The 18,609-nt window shown below is 36.0% G+C and overlaps 1 protein-coding gene across 2 annotated transcripts in view; it reads right to left on the reverse strand.

Annotated features, from left to right (window-relative positions):
• Positions 1–18,609, reverse strand: part of LRBA (LPS responsive beige-like anchor protein) — a 347,246-nt gene that overhangs the window by 33,234 nt on the left and 295,403 nt on the right. The window contains exons 48-51 of one of the 2 annotated variants that reach the window (XM_072405905.1): positions 17,540–17,629; positions 12,305–12,482; positions 11,026–11,088; positions 2,458–2,613 (exon numbers count right to left, since the gene is read on the reverse strand). In XM_072405905.1, the coding sequence (XP_072262006.1) occupies positions 2,458–2,613; positions 11,026–11,088; positions 12,305–12,482; positions 17,540–17,629 (487 nt within the window). Of the gene's footprint in view, positions 1–2,457; positions 2,614–11,025; positions 11,089–12,304; positions 12,498–17,539; positions 17,630–18,609 lie in introns of both variants that reach the window. The other variant, XM_072405904.1, reaches the window with a different exon arrangement.

An 18,609-nucleotide genomic window follows, 5' to 3' on the forward strand; every position in this document is an offset into this window, starting at 1 on the left:
ATAATGAGGAAGTTAGATCTTCCATGTGATGTAACTCATTGACCCTTTATAACCACAAATGAATGGGAGGCAGATCAGGCCTCTTCCAGTATGCTGCAATATAAGAATTTGCTGCCAATGACTGTGGACCAAAAAGGTTGAATAATGGGACAACCACAAAATATGTGAAGGAGGGAACCAAGTGCCATTTAGCATCACCAGCAGCGGTCTGACAACTCTAGCATGCGTTTATGGAGCTTATCAGGGATCAGGTACCATCAGAATAAAATTTTGAAGTTAGATTCCTGAAACCTATTGCTTATTGATGCTTTATAAGTCCACTTTAAGACTTTTTGTTTTTGGTCCTCAGTCAGGGAGAACCCCGAATCCGCCTCCCATACTGAAAAATAGGATGGGTAAGAGAATGGAGGGGAGTTTTGGAAAAAGAGGTCTGTCAAATGTAGTAAAATGTCTGTCAAAGAGCACCGGAGGTGCTAAGGTGCAAAGGTAATGGGAGAGCTGCGCTTCCCTCCAAAAGTCCAATCCAAAATTGTGAGACGTTGAGGTCAGCACAGCTTTCCCTGCCCACCCCCGTAAGATAATTAAGGTGCCCTAAAAATTCCCCTCATGTGCATATTAGAGAATATAGAGTCATCCAGTCCTGGTGGAAAAGCTGGGTTTCCTAGGATAGGAAAAGGAGGAGACGGAGAAGGTGAGAGGCTTAACTTGTGGAGATATCTACAGCACAGTTCCCAGGTGTATCCCAGCGTTGGGTGTGATTTAAGATTAGGAGCAGCAGAAAGCTATAGCCCTGGGGGTGAGCACAAGGGGAAAGGGGAGGAGCATTGTTCTAACATTACCCATTGTTTGGACACTCTGTTACAACACCAGTTAAGTACTCTAGCTAGGTGGGCTGCCATGTAATAATGGAAAAAAATTAGGTACTCCTAACCCACCCGCAGATTTCGGCTTTACAAGTTGTGATCTAATAATTCCCGGGGCTTTAATATGCCAGATGAAGCTAAATTGATAATCAATGATCTTTTATACATTATTGTTGGTCATCAGGAGGTTGCACTGTGTAAAGTGTGTAACAAACTCTGTCTCACATAAAATGAGTTTAGGGCCATCTAGTGGTATAATATAAATCGAGATTCTATTTTATTGGCATTTACAGGTCAAAAAAAAATCTTGATTTATGTTGCTTTAATCTTGTAATTATGCTTCAAATATTTTCATGTAGTATTTTTCCCCTTCCCATGTACACACACACATACATACATATATACTTCAGTACTGTATGGTCTAAATAAAACATTTTATGTTTCATCAATTCAATTTTTGTGTGTGTGTGTGTGTGTGTGTGTGTTACAGCTCCTTTGTGATAATTAACAAGACAGAAAAGCTTCCCCACAACCACGGAATTCTTACCTGCTCTAATTTTGGTAGGCCTTAGCAACTTCATATTAAAAACATCAAAAGACCTTCTGTTTGGATATGATGTGGCCCAGTTATCAAACCACTATAATTTAACATTTGTCAAAGTTGCTGAGATCCATATTACACTTGTCTTGAACTTCCAAAATGTAACTCGAGACCCTTAAAACCTGACAGTTAACTGGCTACCCATTTACCTATATCTTACCCATTAATAACTGGCTAATATATCCTACCCATATTACAAGATAATCATTGTAATTTGCATCCACCTAGTTTTAAAGTTTTGGCTGATCACTGTAAAAATACTGTGTATGAATATTTTTCCGCCTACAGGTAGAGTACCTCAAACTTCATATACCATGTACCTAACCTTTGTGTTGTCACATACCCCAGATCCTAGCTTTAGTATTTATCTATGTATAGCACACATATTTTTTTAACACAAACCAACAGAGGGTTTTTTTTTTTTAACTTTACTGTGAGTCAAGCCCAACACTGGTAGAGTGAATGGGAACAAAGTCAAAGAAAAAAAGAACAGGTAAGAGTGAGGTAAAGTAATTAGGGTCCACCAAGATCCTTTTTATGGGGCCATGATGATTTACTCCTTCACATGCACAGCAGTTATTGTCTCCAGTATCTAAGTCTATTCTGGCCAGTGCTGTAAAAAGAGCTAGGCTCTACACTGTATGGTGCATATGCTGTGCACTGTAAACAAAGAATAAATGCCTCCAGGAGCAGGGGAAAATATTTTGTGGCAAAGGAGACTTTGCATGTCTGCCAAAACCCCTACCTCCTGGTGACTATTTGTATTTTGACTTTGCTTCTTCTTTTGAGTTTGTTTTAAAGAGCATGAAAAATGTGTAAACCCATACAAAAAACATACAACATTCCTGCATGTTCATGGAGGTCCCCATGGTAAGGAAATACATATCCCTTTAGTGTGACAGTGCATTTTGGTGTATTAGGTCAATCTTCTAAACTGTTTGGTCAAGATTACCTATCTATGTATTTAGTCATATTTATATCAACCAAACTCACCCGTGTCAGTGGAATAGACACGAAAACTTTTGTCCCAAAATCCACAGACTAAAATGAATCTGTTGTCTGCTGTTATGACAAAACACTGGGAATGGACTTGGATACTTTGATCTAAAAGGTCAGAAATTTGTCGTCTGTGCATTCCTGTGTTGTTTGCTGTAAAGATTAGAAAAAAACAGGGAAAATATATTAACATACTTTAGTGTTATTGTGAAATAATTTTTCTTTTTCACTATACGCTCAAATAACTAAATAGGCAACCCAATCCCATATGTAGCACAAGGCCTTCTTTAAGGGGGTATACATTCACATCATCTATAGAAGTAAGGCCCTGTAGTTATAAAGGCAGGAGACAATATACTTCCCAATTAAGAAAATATAGAGTGAGCTAATACCAGGACTGCAACACGTCCCTAGGAAAAATACTGCAAGAAAAGGGCAGAAATGGTTCCTGTGCAAGTCTGTAACAGAAACTGTAACAGAAGACTTCTAATCCTTCCTCTACATAAAATGCAACCCACTCTTCAAACCACACTATTGGTAATAAAACACTCCTTGAAAAATAGCTACTTTTACTTGGCCAGGGTTTGCAGACATGTCTCCTATGAGCAATTCCTGGGTTGTATAAAATTTATTGCTGAACAAGGCTAGCCCATGTGTAAAAACCACTATAACAGGAAGACTACAACAGGAACTTTGCACACACTTTCTACTATGTTACAAAATCACAGAGAATATGATAGATGAAAAAAGGCCAAACAGATCTCTATAAGAAATACATACCTGCAAATATCATTTGATTGTGCACCTTCATAGTGTAGTAATGACTTTATAGGAGGCCAGTAAACCAGCAGTTTAGTGTGTGTTTGACAGGTCATCCACATCAAAACATTTTACCTAAAGGTAATGAGTCACCATCCAAGTAGTGACTTAATGGGTCTGAATTAATAATGCTCCCCAAGGCTGGAGAAGAAAAGCTTTCATCAGAAAACCTGTGTGATCCAGCAAACCTTAAAGGATTTCTTAAAAGTAATTTTCTTTTTTTTCTTCTATTTTTAATCCTGGATCAGATCCATTTTCCAGGTTTGCTGGACCACCCAGGTTCAATAAAGAAAGTTTATCTTCTGTATCTTCTCCAGCTTGGAAAGCTTTAATAAATCAGGGCCAATGAGTAAGATTGAAGGCTCCGACATGGGGAACCCAGTTTGCCCCTTTTATCTGACATTTTTTATTTAGTTATTGGGTGGACCTATGTTTTTTTAAATGAAGATTTACATAGTACATAATACTTTTTTTTAATTGTTTTGTTGATATGTTCAACATTTTGTGCTGAACATGAATGTAAAGGCATGACATATGTAGTAAGCTGTTGGGTTTCTAGAAACAGTTAAGGCTGTGTACACACGTTTAATAATTGTCGTTGTAAAGGATTTTTCCTGATCGTTTCCAATGACAAACGACTGCACGATGCATGAAGGACAACACTGTTCTGCTCTATGTAAAGGAGAGAAGAAGGGAACGGCACCCCATTGCGCTCTCCTTCCTTCACTTGTATTACGATTGTTCATCGTTCGTGAAAATGCCAGGACGGATCCATGAATGTGAACAACGAGAGCTGTACACATGCCAGATTTGCGTCTGATATCAACCCTGGGGCTATTATCGAACAAGAATCATCTGACGCGTGTACGTGTTATACTACTGCAGTTTTGGGTAAGTAGTAAAGGGTAAGAGATAAGATAGTAGTAAGTATTCTACTGTGTGATAATAGGTCTACTATATATTTGATAAGGACTCTTTGGAGCAAAAACTGCAATGCAGCTATGATCTGCTAATGAAAATCTCCCACAAGTAAATATATTCAGTCTTCCAAAATATTTCAATAGTGAAGATCCTCCAAAAAAAAAGTTCCAGTAGGTGTACAGCTGGGTACAATAATGGTCTCCTCCTGATGTGTTAGAGGAGTAGGCCAAAGCCAATGAAGTTCCAATTATTATTAGAAAAAAAAATCACACCTGCAACTATTTCTAGTTTCATGTGTGCCACATAAAACAACAGATGCAGAGGTGCACAGATGGGCCCAGTTGGAGTTTATTAATGGTATGGTGTTAATATTTGCTTGCTGCCTAAAACAATGAAACATAAAACTGTGAATAAATCCACAAAAGCATTACTGTAGCAACCAACAGAGGGACTGGCAATTGTATACTTTATTCAACATTTCTACATATTTTCTGTTAAATCTCTGAATTTAACTACTTGACATTCAGCAGTTCACCCAAAGGATGTGTGTGCCATAATCCAGCAAAAATAATACAGGTTGATATAACCATAAAGTTGTTGCCTTGAGCTATGCTTTAGAAGCCTTGCGAATAATAAGGACTGTTGTGTTTCTTTACGAGGCAATAATGTGTTCCCCTGGTGGGTAAACAAGTCAGTACTGTAGTTTATTCCAGCCAGGGATTTGGATTATAGCTCTGAGAATCTGAGCGACAGCATTACGACTGTTTTCTTCTACAGGTCATTTTTTTCCCCTCTGAAGTTCTAAAACTATTATTCAGCTGTAAACAGACCAAATCATACTAAAACTCCTGTAAAGAAAAATTACTGTTTCTGCTCTTACCTATGACAAAGAATGGAAATATTTATGGTGAACACAGGTTCATTTAATACAGTAAAGACCAAATAGCAGCAACTGACTGCAACCAATTGGATTTAGTCGCTAAGTTTAAGATTTAGGAAGAAAAAATCTGATTGGTGGGCACAATTTATATGTATATAAACATACATAGTGACAGTATGTGCCTTTAAAACCACATTCACTGCTTCTTGCAATGCAAGAATAAATCCTAAATTGTGTTTTACAACATTTCACTATGCTTCAGCTATTCTTTAGGAGAAGTTGCAAATTTTAAATTGAAAATTAAAATTTATTAACAGTATTCATAAACCTCTCCTGAACCTATTTAGTGGTATGCATATGGCTATTAACTTTGTTAAATATGGGATCATAAGATTACCATAGTGTTCTACTCCTCTTTTAAAATGGTCCAATAATGGACTGCTAAATACCGATACAAGGTAACCTCAAATATTATACACCCTACAAGATGGCTACCAACGCCAAAATAGATTTCTTTCTATTTTGGAAAAAGATAAAGCTAGCTTTTTAGGCTATAGAGGTAAAACCATCATTTTAACCATAAAATGGTCTAGATTCAGATAAAATGTGCAAGGATAATAAATATTACATTTTAGTTTAGTTAGGATCATGTTCTCTGCTTCGTTTTTGGATTTATGACTCATTGCAAACTGGCTTTGAATACAAGATGTTTCAGAATTAAAGACTACACACAAATTTCAACTTTGTAAAGCTAAAAAAGAATAGTTTTACATTAGGAATTGGCCACAGAGATGCCAAATCTGTTTTATGGCAATTTTAGAGGTTCATGTAATAAAAGCTGTTCTTGACATGCAATCACTCTTCCCTAATTACCAAAGCAGTTTGATTATGCTTGGTATATATGATGATTGTTTGTGAGACAGTTCCAAGTAAAGCATTCACAAGTTTTTAAGCTTAATTGACTGAAATACATCCTATTTGCCTATATTTTACAAATCAAAGTGTTAGAGACGCAGCAAGTATTTTGTGAAGTGGTTTAAAATACATGTTGCATCCTTTTTTTTCTATTCTGTTTTACTTTATTATATAAATCTGTGTGTGTGTGTATGTATATATATATATATATATATATATATACACACACACACACACACACACACATACATACATACATACACACACAACCCACGCAAAGCATACCTATGCACTGCAATCAAACATAAAAACCAGACAGCACAGTAGGTCTGTCACTATGAAATCTGTACAGTATAAAAGAAAAATGCAGTTATGTTCATGAGCTGGATCTGACTGTCTGCATTTCATCACATGTGAGTTATCAAGTAGCAGTGGGGATACATATGTACAAACATGTCTGATACTCCCCATCTCAAGGTTAATACGTTTTATAGGAGATGAAAGGGAGACTATGCTGAAGTCATGAGTTACATGAAGGAAAATGATATGTTTATGCTCCAGAAAAACTAAAAGAGCTACAACATCAGTACTCCTTCATTATTTCTTGTTCTGCACCAAATTCTTTAGTAACCAAATGCTTCTCTTCTCTGTGGGTGCCATCAACTTTGTTATTTTCCAGAGCCATCTGCGCTAATTTACTTCTTGCCTTACTTAACATAAAAAGGGCTTCTTCGTGACATTGGCTTGTCCCTGTTTTTTATTCCCTAAGTCTGCCTTTTCCTAAACACTGTCAGATTGGCCAGAAAATTCAATAATTTTCTTCTCCTCACAACTGCCTGGCTGCTCTTTTCTTCCAAATAAAAATAGAGAATCTTTACATAAACTGCATTTGTACTACAACATTTTTCTACCCAATTGTTTCATTTTTTTTTTTTTTAAAGAATAACAGAGATCTCCAAGTCCAGCATAGAATGGAAAATAGAAACATTTATATAAAAAGTTAAATGTATTATATTATATGACATGTCATATGTGAAAAAGTTTAGGAACTTACACCTGATCATTGTGCCTTTTTAAATATGGCCAAACTTATGTGGGTAGTACTTTAAAGTTTTAGGTTGACATATTTTCAAGAAAAGTTCCTGGTAATGCTACAACATGGGTGCAACATGGGTACAACATGGGTACAACATGGGTACATTTCATCTCCAGGATGACTATGCCCATGTGTACAAGGCCATGTTCATGAAGACTTAATGTACAAAAGTTTAGTAGCATGCATAACTCCAAAATATCAAGCCTTTTGAATATCATGAGGATGGTTTAGATCCCTGATTGTGAACCAGATTTGCTCAACCAACATCAGTACCTGAACTCACAAATACAATTTTGTTTACATGGGCACAAATTCCAACAGACACATTTGAAAATATTGTAGACATCTCCCAGAAGTGGAGGGTGGTGTAGACACAAAGGTGGGACAACTCGATATTGATATCCATGGTTTTGCCGTGTGATGTCCAACATGCTCATACAGGTGAGGTTATCAAATGTCCACATACTTTTGCACATATTGTGCATATATAGCAAACAAGATGTGGTTTATAGGATCTTTTGCTGCCTTATGTAAACAAAAGTTTTTTCTATTCCATCTAAAAACTATTTTGAAGATTCTAAAACCGAACTGCACAAGCAGTAGAGTAGACTGACAACTAAAATGCCCAATGCAAGGCTTAGTATTTAAAATTGTGTAATAGCAGTACAGATTTCTATTATTATAACGCTTTGTGAAGAAAGAGTATGAAGGAGTATGAAATTAGTACTAATACAAAATATCCTAGTAGTCTTACAGTGGCATCTGACACAATCAACATAAAATAAACCTTTTGTTATTTTTTAGTTACTGATGCTTTGTTTAAACAAAATCCAAAGTTACACAACAGCTATTCTGTTTGTAAAGTATGTTAGTGGGCAGAATAAATGTTGGATACCCATTTAAACTTTTATTTCAAACATTTGTAATATAGTTTGAGCTGGACCAGAATATAAAATAAAACTCTGTGAATATGCACAAATATAAATCTTCCGATGTCAGCAAAGCTTCTGCAAGTACAGCACATGAAATAAGTGTGTATATTTTATTTCTTGCTAGAAAGCTGAGCTTTCCTGCTCTTCTTGAATATTATCAGGGGACTAGTGATGGGAAAAAGCCTAGCGTAGTATATGGTAATGAACTGTGGCTCATCCATTTCCAGCCAGTGAACATCGGTCACAGAACACACTATAAGTCACAGGAAGACTGCTCTCCACTTCTGAAGAGGATAAACCATATCTCACTGCTCATCATCCTGACTCTTCACACAGGGGAAGGGCCAAATATGACAGACACAAATGAGACAATACTTCACAAGCTCACACAAATCACACAGCATTCAAAAATCACAAATCACAATGCATTGTAGACAAATGTACATTTTAGAATACAGATTGTACAAAAATTATTTCATATGGTTTTGCGTTTAAGGAATCTGTATTTTTTACATAAACATAATGTTTATGTTATATTTAATATTTATGTAACACAAGGATGTTAATTGTGTTAACATAATAAAGAACTTTGAATAATAAAAGGTGCTTGCAGTGTAAAATTCTTTATGTATTGAAAACAAAAAATGAAATGAGGGGGCTAATTGCTTCGAAGAATAATTAGAAGGAGTATGGCACAAGGGACTGTTGCCTGACAGCACAGGTAATTTGGTTCTGGGAAGGACCTTGTCTTTGAGGTCTATTCCCCATGGGACGGTTTCGGGTATATGGCTTTTATCTAGCTACTCATGCGTGCAGGCAAAATGGTGATGTTAATGGCTATACAATAATTAACAGTGAATCCCCAACAGGTTGCACTGCACAAGTAGGTTGCATTGCTGGTTTGCAAGTTTATTTTTTTATTCTAACAGTAGGTAGGCAGACACTTTCATGTTAGGGAGGACACCAAGCGAGTGGTTTAGTCCTGTTGGCTCAATTGGCTGCTAGACTGGGTAGGAGGTTGGTAGGGACTTTTACTTAGAATAGTACTGGAGTAATAATGTATGAAGACTTGATCCAGAGTATGGAAAAGTAAAATCCCCAATTTTTATTTGCAGTTTTTGTTTGTGGTACCTAAGTTTTTCTTACACCTTCAGTCCAGGAGACACAACAGAAGTTGAAGAAAATCTCTCCAAGGTCATAAAATTTGCTTCCAGTAAAAATCCTCTCAGACAGTTGGCCCTATTGGAAAATTTTGTATTTTGTATTTCCTCCACCATAGTAGTTCTGATGAATCAATTCATCTTCCTGTGCTAGCTAATCAGCTCTGATTACCTCCAATTTGCTTCCAGCCTTGTTGGTAAAAAATAGGCATCATCACCTCTGTCCAGTGAGTGAATTTTGATCTAGGAACCAGTAAAAGTGACCCAGAAAGTAGTTTTTCTAAATCAGTAAAGTGGGCAAAATGGAATAAAAATATATTTTATTAACTCTTTTTAACCACAAGTGAGCACTTTCACTCACTCCATTACCACCCCAACAATAAAAGTGAAGTTCCAGGATATGAAACCATATTGTATTAACCCTACTTATTAAAATCCCAGGCCAAACATTATCTTAACCCCCAATATAACCCTTATCCCTTAGTAGACCTTTCTGCATACTCACCTTGTTCCTGCTGTCAGCGTGTTGCAAAAGTGAACAGTGCTGTGTCCTGGCAATGAAAATAATTGCTTCACAACAAAGATTTCCAGAGTAAGGCTACGTACACACGGCAGATTTTTATCGCCCGATAATCGGCATCGGCCAATTATCGGGCGAAAATCTTCCGTGTGTACAGTCGGTGTCGTCCATCGTCCGGACGACCGACCTGCCGGATCCACGGACGATGGACGACAGCCGATCGTAATGAAAGGGAAGGGGAGAGCGCGCAGCAGGGTGCCGCTCCGTCGCTCTCCCCCCTCCCCTCTCCATAGAGCATGAACGGTGCTGTATGTACAGCATCGTTCATGCATCTTGCAGCCCCTTGTCGTTGGAAAGGATCGTGAAAGATCCTTTCCAACGACAAAAATTGCAAGTGTGTACGCAGCTTAAGGCGCCTGATCTTAAACAGTATTTACAGAGCCATGAGACGAGGAGATTGTAGCTATTGGTTTTGTAAAACATTTCAAAAAGATAAAAAGCAAAAAAACCCTTCATAGAACTGTATTCAAATAAATGTATGCTTTTTTTACCCTTTATGGTGAAAGACTTCCAGGCAATAAAATAATATTGTATATATTTTGTTCACTTGGAAGGCTTTGAAGTGATACGTTTTCACTATTGATATTTAGGTTTTAACAATATATAAGATGCTTGTTATGCAGGTATGGTAAATACCACTTCCAATTTACCAAGATTTTGAATGCATATTCTTTGTGCAATATATACAAAAACCATTGTATTTACAAGTACAATATCTGTTTGATGCCTTTGTTGATAGCCGAACTCTACTATGAATGCAAGTACCCCAGGTCTGTGAACAAAAGGCCGGACATTAATGATAAAGCCTCAGTAGTATGCTTTATTTCTTCTCCTAGTGAAGAACCTTGCTGTTATTATGAAAATTTCCCTAGGAGAAAAAAAATGCAGCTCCAGCACATTACTGAATGCCAATTCATCATAACAGGGCCTCGCTCCTGCTCATCAACAAGTCTGAGTGATGAAAAGATCCAATATTATCCTGACAGTGTTTCATGCGCCATTCTCAATCACACATTATTACAGCATCCATATTAATTTTCGGTGACACACGTCCTAGGCCTGTTCAAATTAGGCAAGCCAACGAGGGGGAGTTGATGAAATACCAGCATAGCCACAGCTCATTGCATTCCAATTTGCATGCAAATGGTTTATCAGGAGAATTCCATTCCAGGCAACTGGCAAGTGAAAAACAACAGTAATCTACACTTCAGGGCTACCATACAGAGCTTAATGAATCGCAAAGAGGGGAGGAAGTGACAGACCTATGAGAGGATCGATCTCCACAGGCAACTGGTACGGCTGGTCTTGAACAGCACCTTGATGGGCTGGAAGGAGGAAAGATTAGATTAGAGCATAAATTCATTCTATAGGTTTTATACTTAAAATACTTTTAAAATGTGTAAAAAGATAAACATGGAAAGGAAGGCAATACATTTGGGCAAACAACAGACAAGATAGAGAATTAACAAAACACAATTCACATTTTCAAATTTACTGGATGTGCTTCCTTGATAAAGGTTTTTATCATTTAGGGTATAGCTCTACCCTTGAGATATAAGGGAGGGCACTGAAATAATCAGCTGTTATTAATATGTAATAATCTTTTATGTTTTCCCAACCTTGTGCCATTTAATGCATTCATTGATTAGAAATTATTTACATTTTCTGTGTTGCAAAGAGCAGATGATTATAAACAACTAATGCTATATTTTTGATATTAAGCAAAAATGTAACACTTTTATATGCACACAATAGAAACAAAAGTAAAAATAGGATTGGCATTAAATCTACGTACTTATTCAGATGTCTTGTTGCATATATTCCAAATTAGATGGGGAAAAATTTAGATGTACAAGGGCAAAATTCATACAGCTGCATTTTGGTGTTATACATTCTGCAGTCCTAATCAGTAGAGGTAGGATTTTTTATATTAATAGGTAGAAAGGCTTTTTTTTAGCTAGGGACATGTTCTGTATCTGACCAGACGCTGAAGCAGATGCTTGACTGTAAGCAGCTTCACTGTGTAAAATGAGACTGCAAGAAAATGCCTGATTTCAAATGGACAGCCATCTGCTATGGGCGTCAAGTATGGCCAATGCCTCTGGGCAGCATCATATGATTGCTAGAGCCATGCTCCAAAGTTATGCCAAACAGTTAATTACCGAGGAACACTTCTGGAAGCACGATTCAAATTTTGTTTTAACTTGCAAACGTCCACCCTAAGCATATTTGGATGTATTCACTTGTACCATGCACCAATTCCAGTTAAGCATGTATGCTGGTATCTGTACAGTTGTAGAGGTAAGCAGGTTCAATGAATAACTAAGGTGCAGTGTGCCATAACCAATAACCAAAGACAGCCAATCACATGAACTGAAGAGAGTAAAGTTAATAGTACTTTAAATTTTAAGGTTATTTTGTTGACCCCACTTCCTCATTCCATTGGTTATCTGGATTAACTTCGTCTATAGGACATGTTTGACTCTGGTAAATACAAATTGATTAGATTATATTTCAGAATGACAATATCCCAGCACTTACCAGGAAGACTATGCCACTTGTTCACAGCAAACAGCCTGTTAGCTGTGACAGTTATGACTGCAGGACTGGCCAATCCAGGCTGGGTATTCGCAGCAACATGAGTAACTGGTGAGTTGGAGGGAAACTTCAGAACCATAATGACATCATGCTGAGCTTGGTCTGTAAACATCAGTGGAGTCTGCAGGAGGAGATACTGTTGAGTGGGCACAACAAGAACCCAAACACAAATGGAAAAAAGGAAACAAAGTGTACAAAGAAAGGCAAATTAAAGAACAAAGGGAAGGATAACAGGACAAAAAAAGGAAGAAATGATTATAAAAGAGAAGCAAGAAAACAGCAGCAAGAAATGCAAAGCATAGAAGAAGCAAGTCTATGAGGCGTAAATCCCTCAGCTAGCTCTTTGTATCCAGGATCTGTTATGGAAAGTGAAGTAATACTGGGTAACCATCACATTAATTTGTTTATGTTTATTATCAGTGGGATAATTACTTCAAAATTTTCGAATAGCTGACTTGTAGTAATTGGCTAATGAGTAACTCTAGCGATATATAATTTTAAATTGAAGATCACAGGAATTGAAGATCACTAAACATAGCCATTTAACAATTTAGTTTTCTCTCTGTAGAATGCATGCATGTATAATATCCATAGCCACATGTTACTGCAACACATAGCTGTGATTAAGCCCTAGAACGAAGGGGGTGGAGCTAAAGCCACTACAATAAAAGTGTAAATGACTGATTTTAGTGCACTCTAACTCTAAATCCGAGCCTATGAAGTCAAATGTACACAAATAAACTAAATAATTAAGATAAAATATTTAAAGAGAAAAAAATGCACTAAAATGCTGTAAATTCAATCATGATTCAGATAAAAATTATTCAGAGACAAAGGCGTATCAGAGCTTTCTTAAAACTGTGCTCACTACACTGCATCAAAGGTCTTCACCTGAACATTGCGTAGAATTCAGCATGGATCTACTTACCTCATGCAGAAGAGCAGAATGAAATTTTTCAAAAATAAGTAAAATAGAAAACAGTTTTGGAGGACAATGGTCATCCCCTTCAGCATCTAAAAACTTCACAAATCTTTTTTCACCTAAATAAGCAAAAGCCAACTTGCACATCTAACCTCCTAGTTGGGAATCTTTCAGTTCTGGAACATTAGACACCTATTTGTTGCAAATGAAAGTACTGAAGGAATCCTAAAAAAATGTAGATAAATTCTGAGACTATGGAGCTGGACTGCAAATGGCATGTTCAGTCCAGACTCGTGCTGTAACATCAAAGGAAGATGATTTTTTCTTTGTTACTCAGCCCAGAAAATCTCAGTTATAGGCTGATTAAGATGCACAAGACGCTGTAAATGTTCGGTAACTGTCATATTTTTTTAGCATAGAAAAAATGCCCCAACTCTTGGTTATAAAAAGCTAAATCAGGTTCTGGTAAACAGTAAACTTTATTTTTACAGTTAAATTATTTAAACCTCATTAATAAATTAATAAAATTATTTAAACTTAATTTAAAAAATAGACACTTCTGCCTTTGTTTTTACAGTAATTTTCCCCAAAAAGCATTCCTGAGTGACGTTTGAGGGGTTATGGTAAATTTTGTATAAGAGAGCCTAGGTGACATGTGGGCATGATACATACCCAACTAATCTTCACAGTAGGTACATGAGCAGCTCAGCTCTCTGGAATTCCATGCCACCTAGCCTGGGGATAAGCCATACAGAAGCTTATTGGCAGAGGGGAAGGGCTTGGCTACAAATCTGGCTATTGGAGATACAGGTGAAGTTAGCTAACTTTGACAGAAAATTGCCCAAACCAGCACTGGTCTGCCTTCATGCATGGCATGCTTAATATTGTAATAAGAATTGGGAGAAAAACTAGCAGGATGTCCAGGTACTCTTTAGGAAATTAATAAAAATGTATATGCAAAGCAAACGTTACTAGATAATGTTCTAATTCATCAATGCATATTGTAAGATCAATTTTAAGGTTGACATATACTTTAAACAAACGCAATCAGGGTCTCATTTTAAACTTATTTTTAAATATTTTTTAAAAGAACCTCTTGAAAACACACAGCACAATATCATGCAGACAATATAGAATGGCAGGCTGAAGAAATAGAATGACTACAAGATGGGCAACTACTTTGAACAAAATGCTGAAAATTAAACCTATCCAAAAATACTAGTAAAATAAAGAGTAATAATATTCTGCCCTGTAATAACTCAGAATGTTTGTAAACTTAAAAAAAAAATAAAAAGCTATTAAAACGACATTTGCATTTTTATTATCAGCCCGGTTTAAAAAGTTATTAGGAGTACTTACAAAAACATATTGCACCATGAAATCCTGTTTGTACTCTTTGCACAAAGGTGTAAATAAAAGCAACTAATAAGCTATCTAGACACCCTTCTGAGCTAGTGGCTAAAAGCCAATCAATATTATGAGTTAATTCTCCCTGGATGCTCATTCAATTAAAGGTGTCAGTAATGCCTCATCTGATGTGGCCTCAATTAAATCCAGCTATCTGATAGTGTGAAGGCACAAGGGGATTCAACAACAGCAGCAGAACCAGACAAATAGGCTGCCTTCATGTGGCTGCTAATTACTACACCTGGTGTATATTATGGTTGGTGCACTTAACACAGCGCGAGATGGCTTTAATTTCTGCTGTGAAAATAAAAATGTGCACACAATAGCCCAGAGGAAAAGAAACAGTATTATGAGCTAACACTGAACCCTGAACAACAGCAAAATGCAAAGCAAATGTGTTTGCCTTTTTTATTGGAATTAATCTGATTAATTTTGGTGCTTTTACTTTAAAAACATGAATACTCTTTTTTAAATGATATTGTAAAACAGGAATTATATTAATTTTCTTATTTAGAAAATGAATAAAATCTAAAAAGCAATGTTGTGCATGTGATCTTCAGTCAGACAGTGACCGTGGCAGTCAAATTTGATGAAGGGTCCCTTAATTGTGTGATTTGATGTTACAATAAAACATCTAAATGGGTGACTTCTAAGGTTTTAATTGCTGTCTGTGTCCCTATTGGGGAGTTTCCATCTCCCTTTCTGTTCTGATAACCACTCAGGATGTAAGACACCCCTAGTAGAGCAACACAAACCTGACAAAGATTCTTTTCCCTTTCTCAACATACTTTTCTCAAAAAAAATGTCATATTACTGTCTATTTGATTATGCTCACTTTTAGTATTGATGACCACACAGAGTGACTGATGGAAGAATTAAACCTTTCTCATTTTGGCTTAAGTTGTGTTTTAAAATTAGTACTTAATACAATAAAATAAGGGTTATTGCTCTTGCCGTTGCTGTTACTTCTCCTGTCTGTTGTTGATTTTTTTTTATTTCTTGTACTTACTTTCTGAAAATAAAAACTATTGAAATACAATAAAATGGCAGTGTTGGCAACCTGTATTAGATCTAAATAAGTGGTAATTGTAGCACACAACACATTAAATCACTAATTTTTTGGGTTATGAATAAAAACTCAACATTTTTGGAATATTCTAATTATCCATATCAATGGAAGTACTCTGAGATTTGTTATGTATTTGACATGCTGCTATCTATTTGTACCCCAAAAAATACAAGATTGTTTTACTCTTTTTAAAAAAAAACATTAAAATAAAAAACAATAAAGTAATTTAGAAACATATTTTTTTCTTAACTATTTAAGGGATTAGTTTAAATGTACTGATGTTCCACTAAACTCCCTGTTTTTTAATGATTTAAGACTAAATACTCCAATGACAGGCTGCACTGTTCCAGCAGCCAGTCATGTAAAATGAGCAGTTACAATGGTATTTTAAACACAACTAGACAACTCTGCAAAAATAATGTGAGCACCATGAATAAATTCAGAGTCCCACACACAGGTTAACAAGCAAGTGAAACTGAGCAAGCGTGGCAGACAGCCAATGTGTGTAAATGTGTCATCTACTCGTAATCCTCTACACACCACCCAGGAATTCTGGTCCTGCCATTTAGAGCCAAGAAAGACATAATCGCCTTTTGAATTTGTTCTATTTAAACATAATTTCCACAACTTTCTGTCAACCAGACGTGTTCTATTATATCCTCAAGTCACCCTCTCATTGTACCTGTATGTAGAACATTGTTACAAGAAGAGGGATGATTATAATGTAATATCTCCTTTTTGAATGGAAGAACATATTTTATAAAAACCACACACATGGCTGGACAATTTTCATTTTCAAAAGAGGACACTGAAGTATCCAAGGCTATACAATTGCAAGCTAAAATCCACTACTTTTTCTGCATATATTTCCTTTATTATGTATATAATCCCAACAATGAACTCTCAAATTCTCATATTTGCTATCTTTTGATTTGTTAAATATATCATTTGTTTTATTATATTGTTACATGTTTTCTACCTCAGCTGACTGCCATCATTTAGGAAGAACTATGGCCCTCTGGTAAACAAAAAATATGCATTACATTTATAAACATAAATGTATAGCAAAAAAATACAGCATTCATTTATATGTCTATATGCAGTTTTTTTTTTTGGTTTTAACATTTGGGCAAGACATTTATCTTTATGTTTATCTGGAAAGTAACAAAATTATGTTCTTCAAAAACAATTCTTCCAGTCCAAATCCGAAGCCATAGACAGTTTCGAGAATATACACTGTTATGGAAACTATTGTTCTACTGATGTATTTCTGTACATTAAATTGTAATAAAACTCAGTCAGTGGAGCTGGGAATGTCTTCCTTATTTCTCACTTGCCGCCTATGGCATTTTAAGCATGTGTCTATAATGCAAGGTAAAACTCTTTTTCAGATGCTGATAATTAAAATCTTACATTTGACCAACATAGGAGGTAGGAAAAAAGTAGAAGACATTTTACAGGAGAAGAAAAACCCATGTCAATGTAGTTTAAATACCAGGTCATTGCTTTTTATGATCCTAATTGATTTGAATGAATGCTAATATAAAGGGTAATGAGAGCACATTTCAAAACAAGAACCAATAATGCATATCCTCCAGTCATACAGAATATCTAATAATGGATTTTAAGCTGGTGGTCTTTCAGATTTGATATAAATATTTAGAAATTAAATCAAGAAGATCCTATAAAGATTAATATTTACAGATACAGCAGGTTTACTTCTACTTTACAGCAAATGTAGTCAATATATTAGCCTGTACTCTCTGCAAAATGTACTTACCACTTGCATGGCTGAGCTCCTGGGTGGATGTGGTTCTATTAATAACTGTGATGGGGTTTGTCCAAAACTTCGGATCTGAGCCTCCACACCCTAAAAAATATTACAGGTGTAGGTTTTAAAAAACAGGTGGCAATTAGGTGAAAGGCCGTTTCTAATAATTAGCATTTTGTTAATCCTTACTGGTATCATACCCAAAATGATTTTTTTACAGAGAGAGAGCCAAGTACTGCACTTGGCACTGCTTTTTCTGGTGAAGTCATTTTTAAGAGCTTACATATACTCTTTTCATGGGAAACTCTGCGAAAACTCCTCATGCTGCTGTGTGATATTAAGCAGAAACGAGCTGTGATATTACAATCAGAAATCATGTGTTTTGCCTGGATTGCTGATGATTACCTCAACTATGCATAGCTCGGCTTACAGATAAACTTCATCACAATGTTAATAAAACAAAGAAACTTTATGCAATGCCATATAAAACACTTAGACAGTAGTAGCATCGGGGAAATGACTGCAGAAATCGAAAACCAAGCATTTCCTGTGTTTTGCAGATGTGTTCTATGTACTTTTCTGGAATGCACATAAATTAGAACATCCTACTGAATACTTTTTTAACATATTTGGAAGGTAATGAGCAAAACTGTCAATTTGTAACACAAATGTGTCAGTTGTTAGGCTGTAAGAAATAAATATGTGTCATCAATGTGAACAGTGCATATATATGTATGTGTGATACTCCTTCTCCTATTGTGTGATACTTCCCCCATTCCTAGATTGTAAGCTCATCGGAGCAGGGTCCTCTCCTCCTCCTGTGTCACTGTCTGTATGTCTTTCATTTGCAACCCCTATTTATAGTACAACGATGCGTAATGTGTTGGCGCTATATAAATTCTGTGTAATAATAATAAGTTACGTATTCAGTTAGTGTTTACCATGTTCTAATATGGAAGGGTACTCTTTTGTATCTTCTACCAATAAATATTACCCAGTTTATTTAAGCCTAGGATAGAGTATGTGGTCTGGTCCTTATCTTATTAATTCTGTTATTTCTATTCAATATGTAAAGTCTA

The sequence above is a fragment of the Pyxicephalus adspersus genome, chromosome 3, assembly GCF_032062135.1.
Source record: "Pyxicephalus adspersus chromosome 3, UCB_Pads_2.0, whole genome shotgun sequence".
Classification (NCBI taxonomy): Eukaryota; Metazoa; Chordata; class Amphibia; order Anura; family Pyxicephalidae; genus Pyxicephalus; species Pyxicephalus adspersus.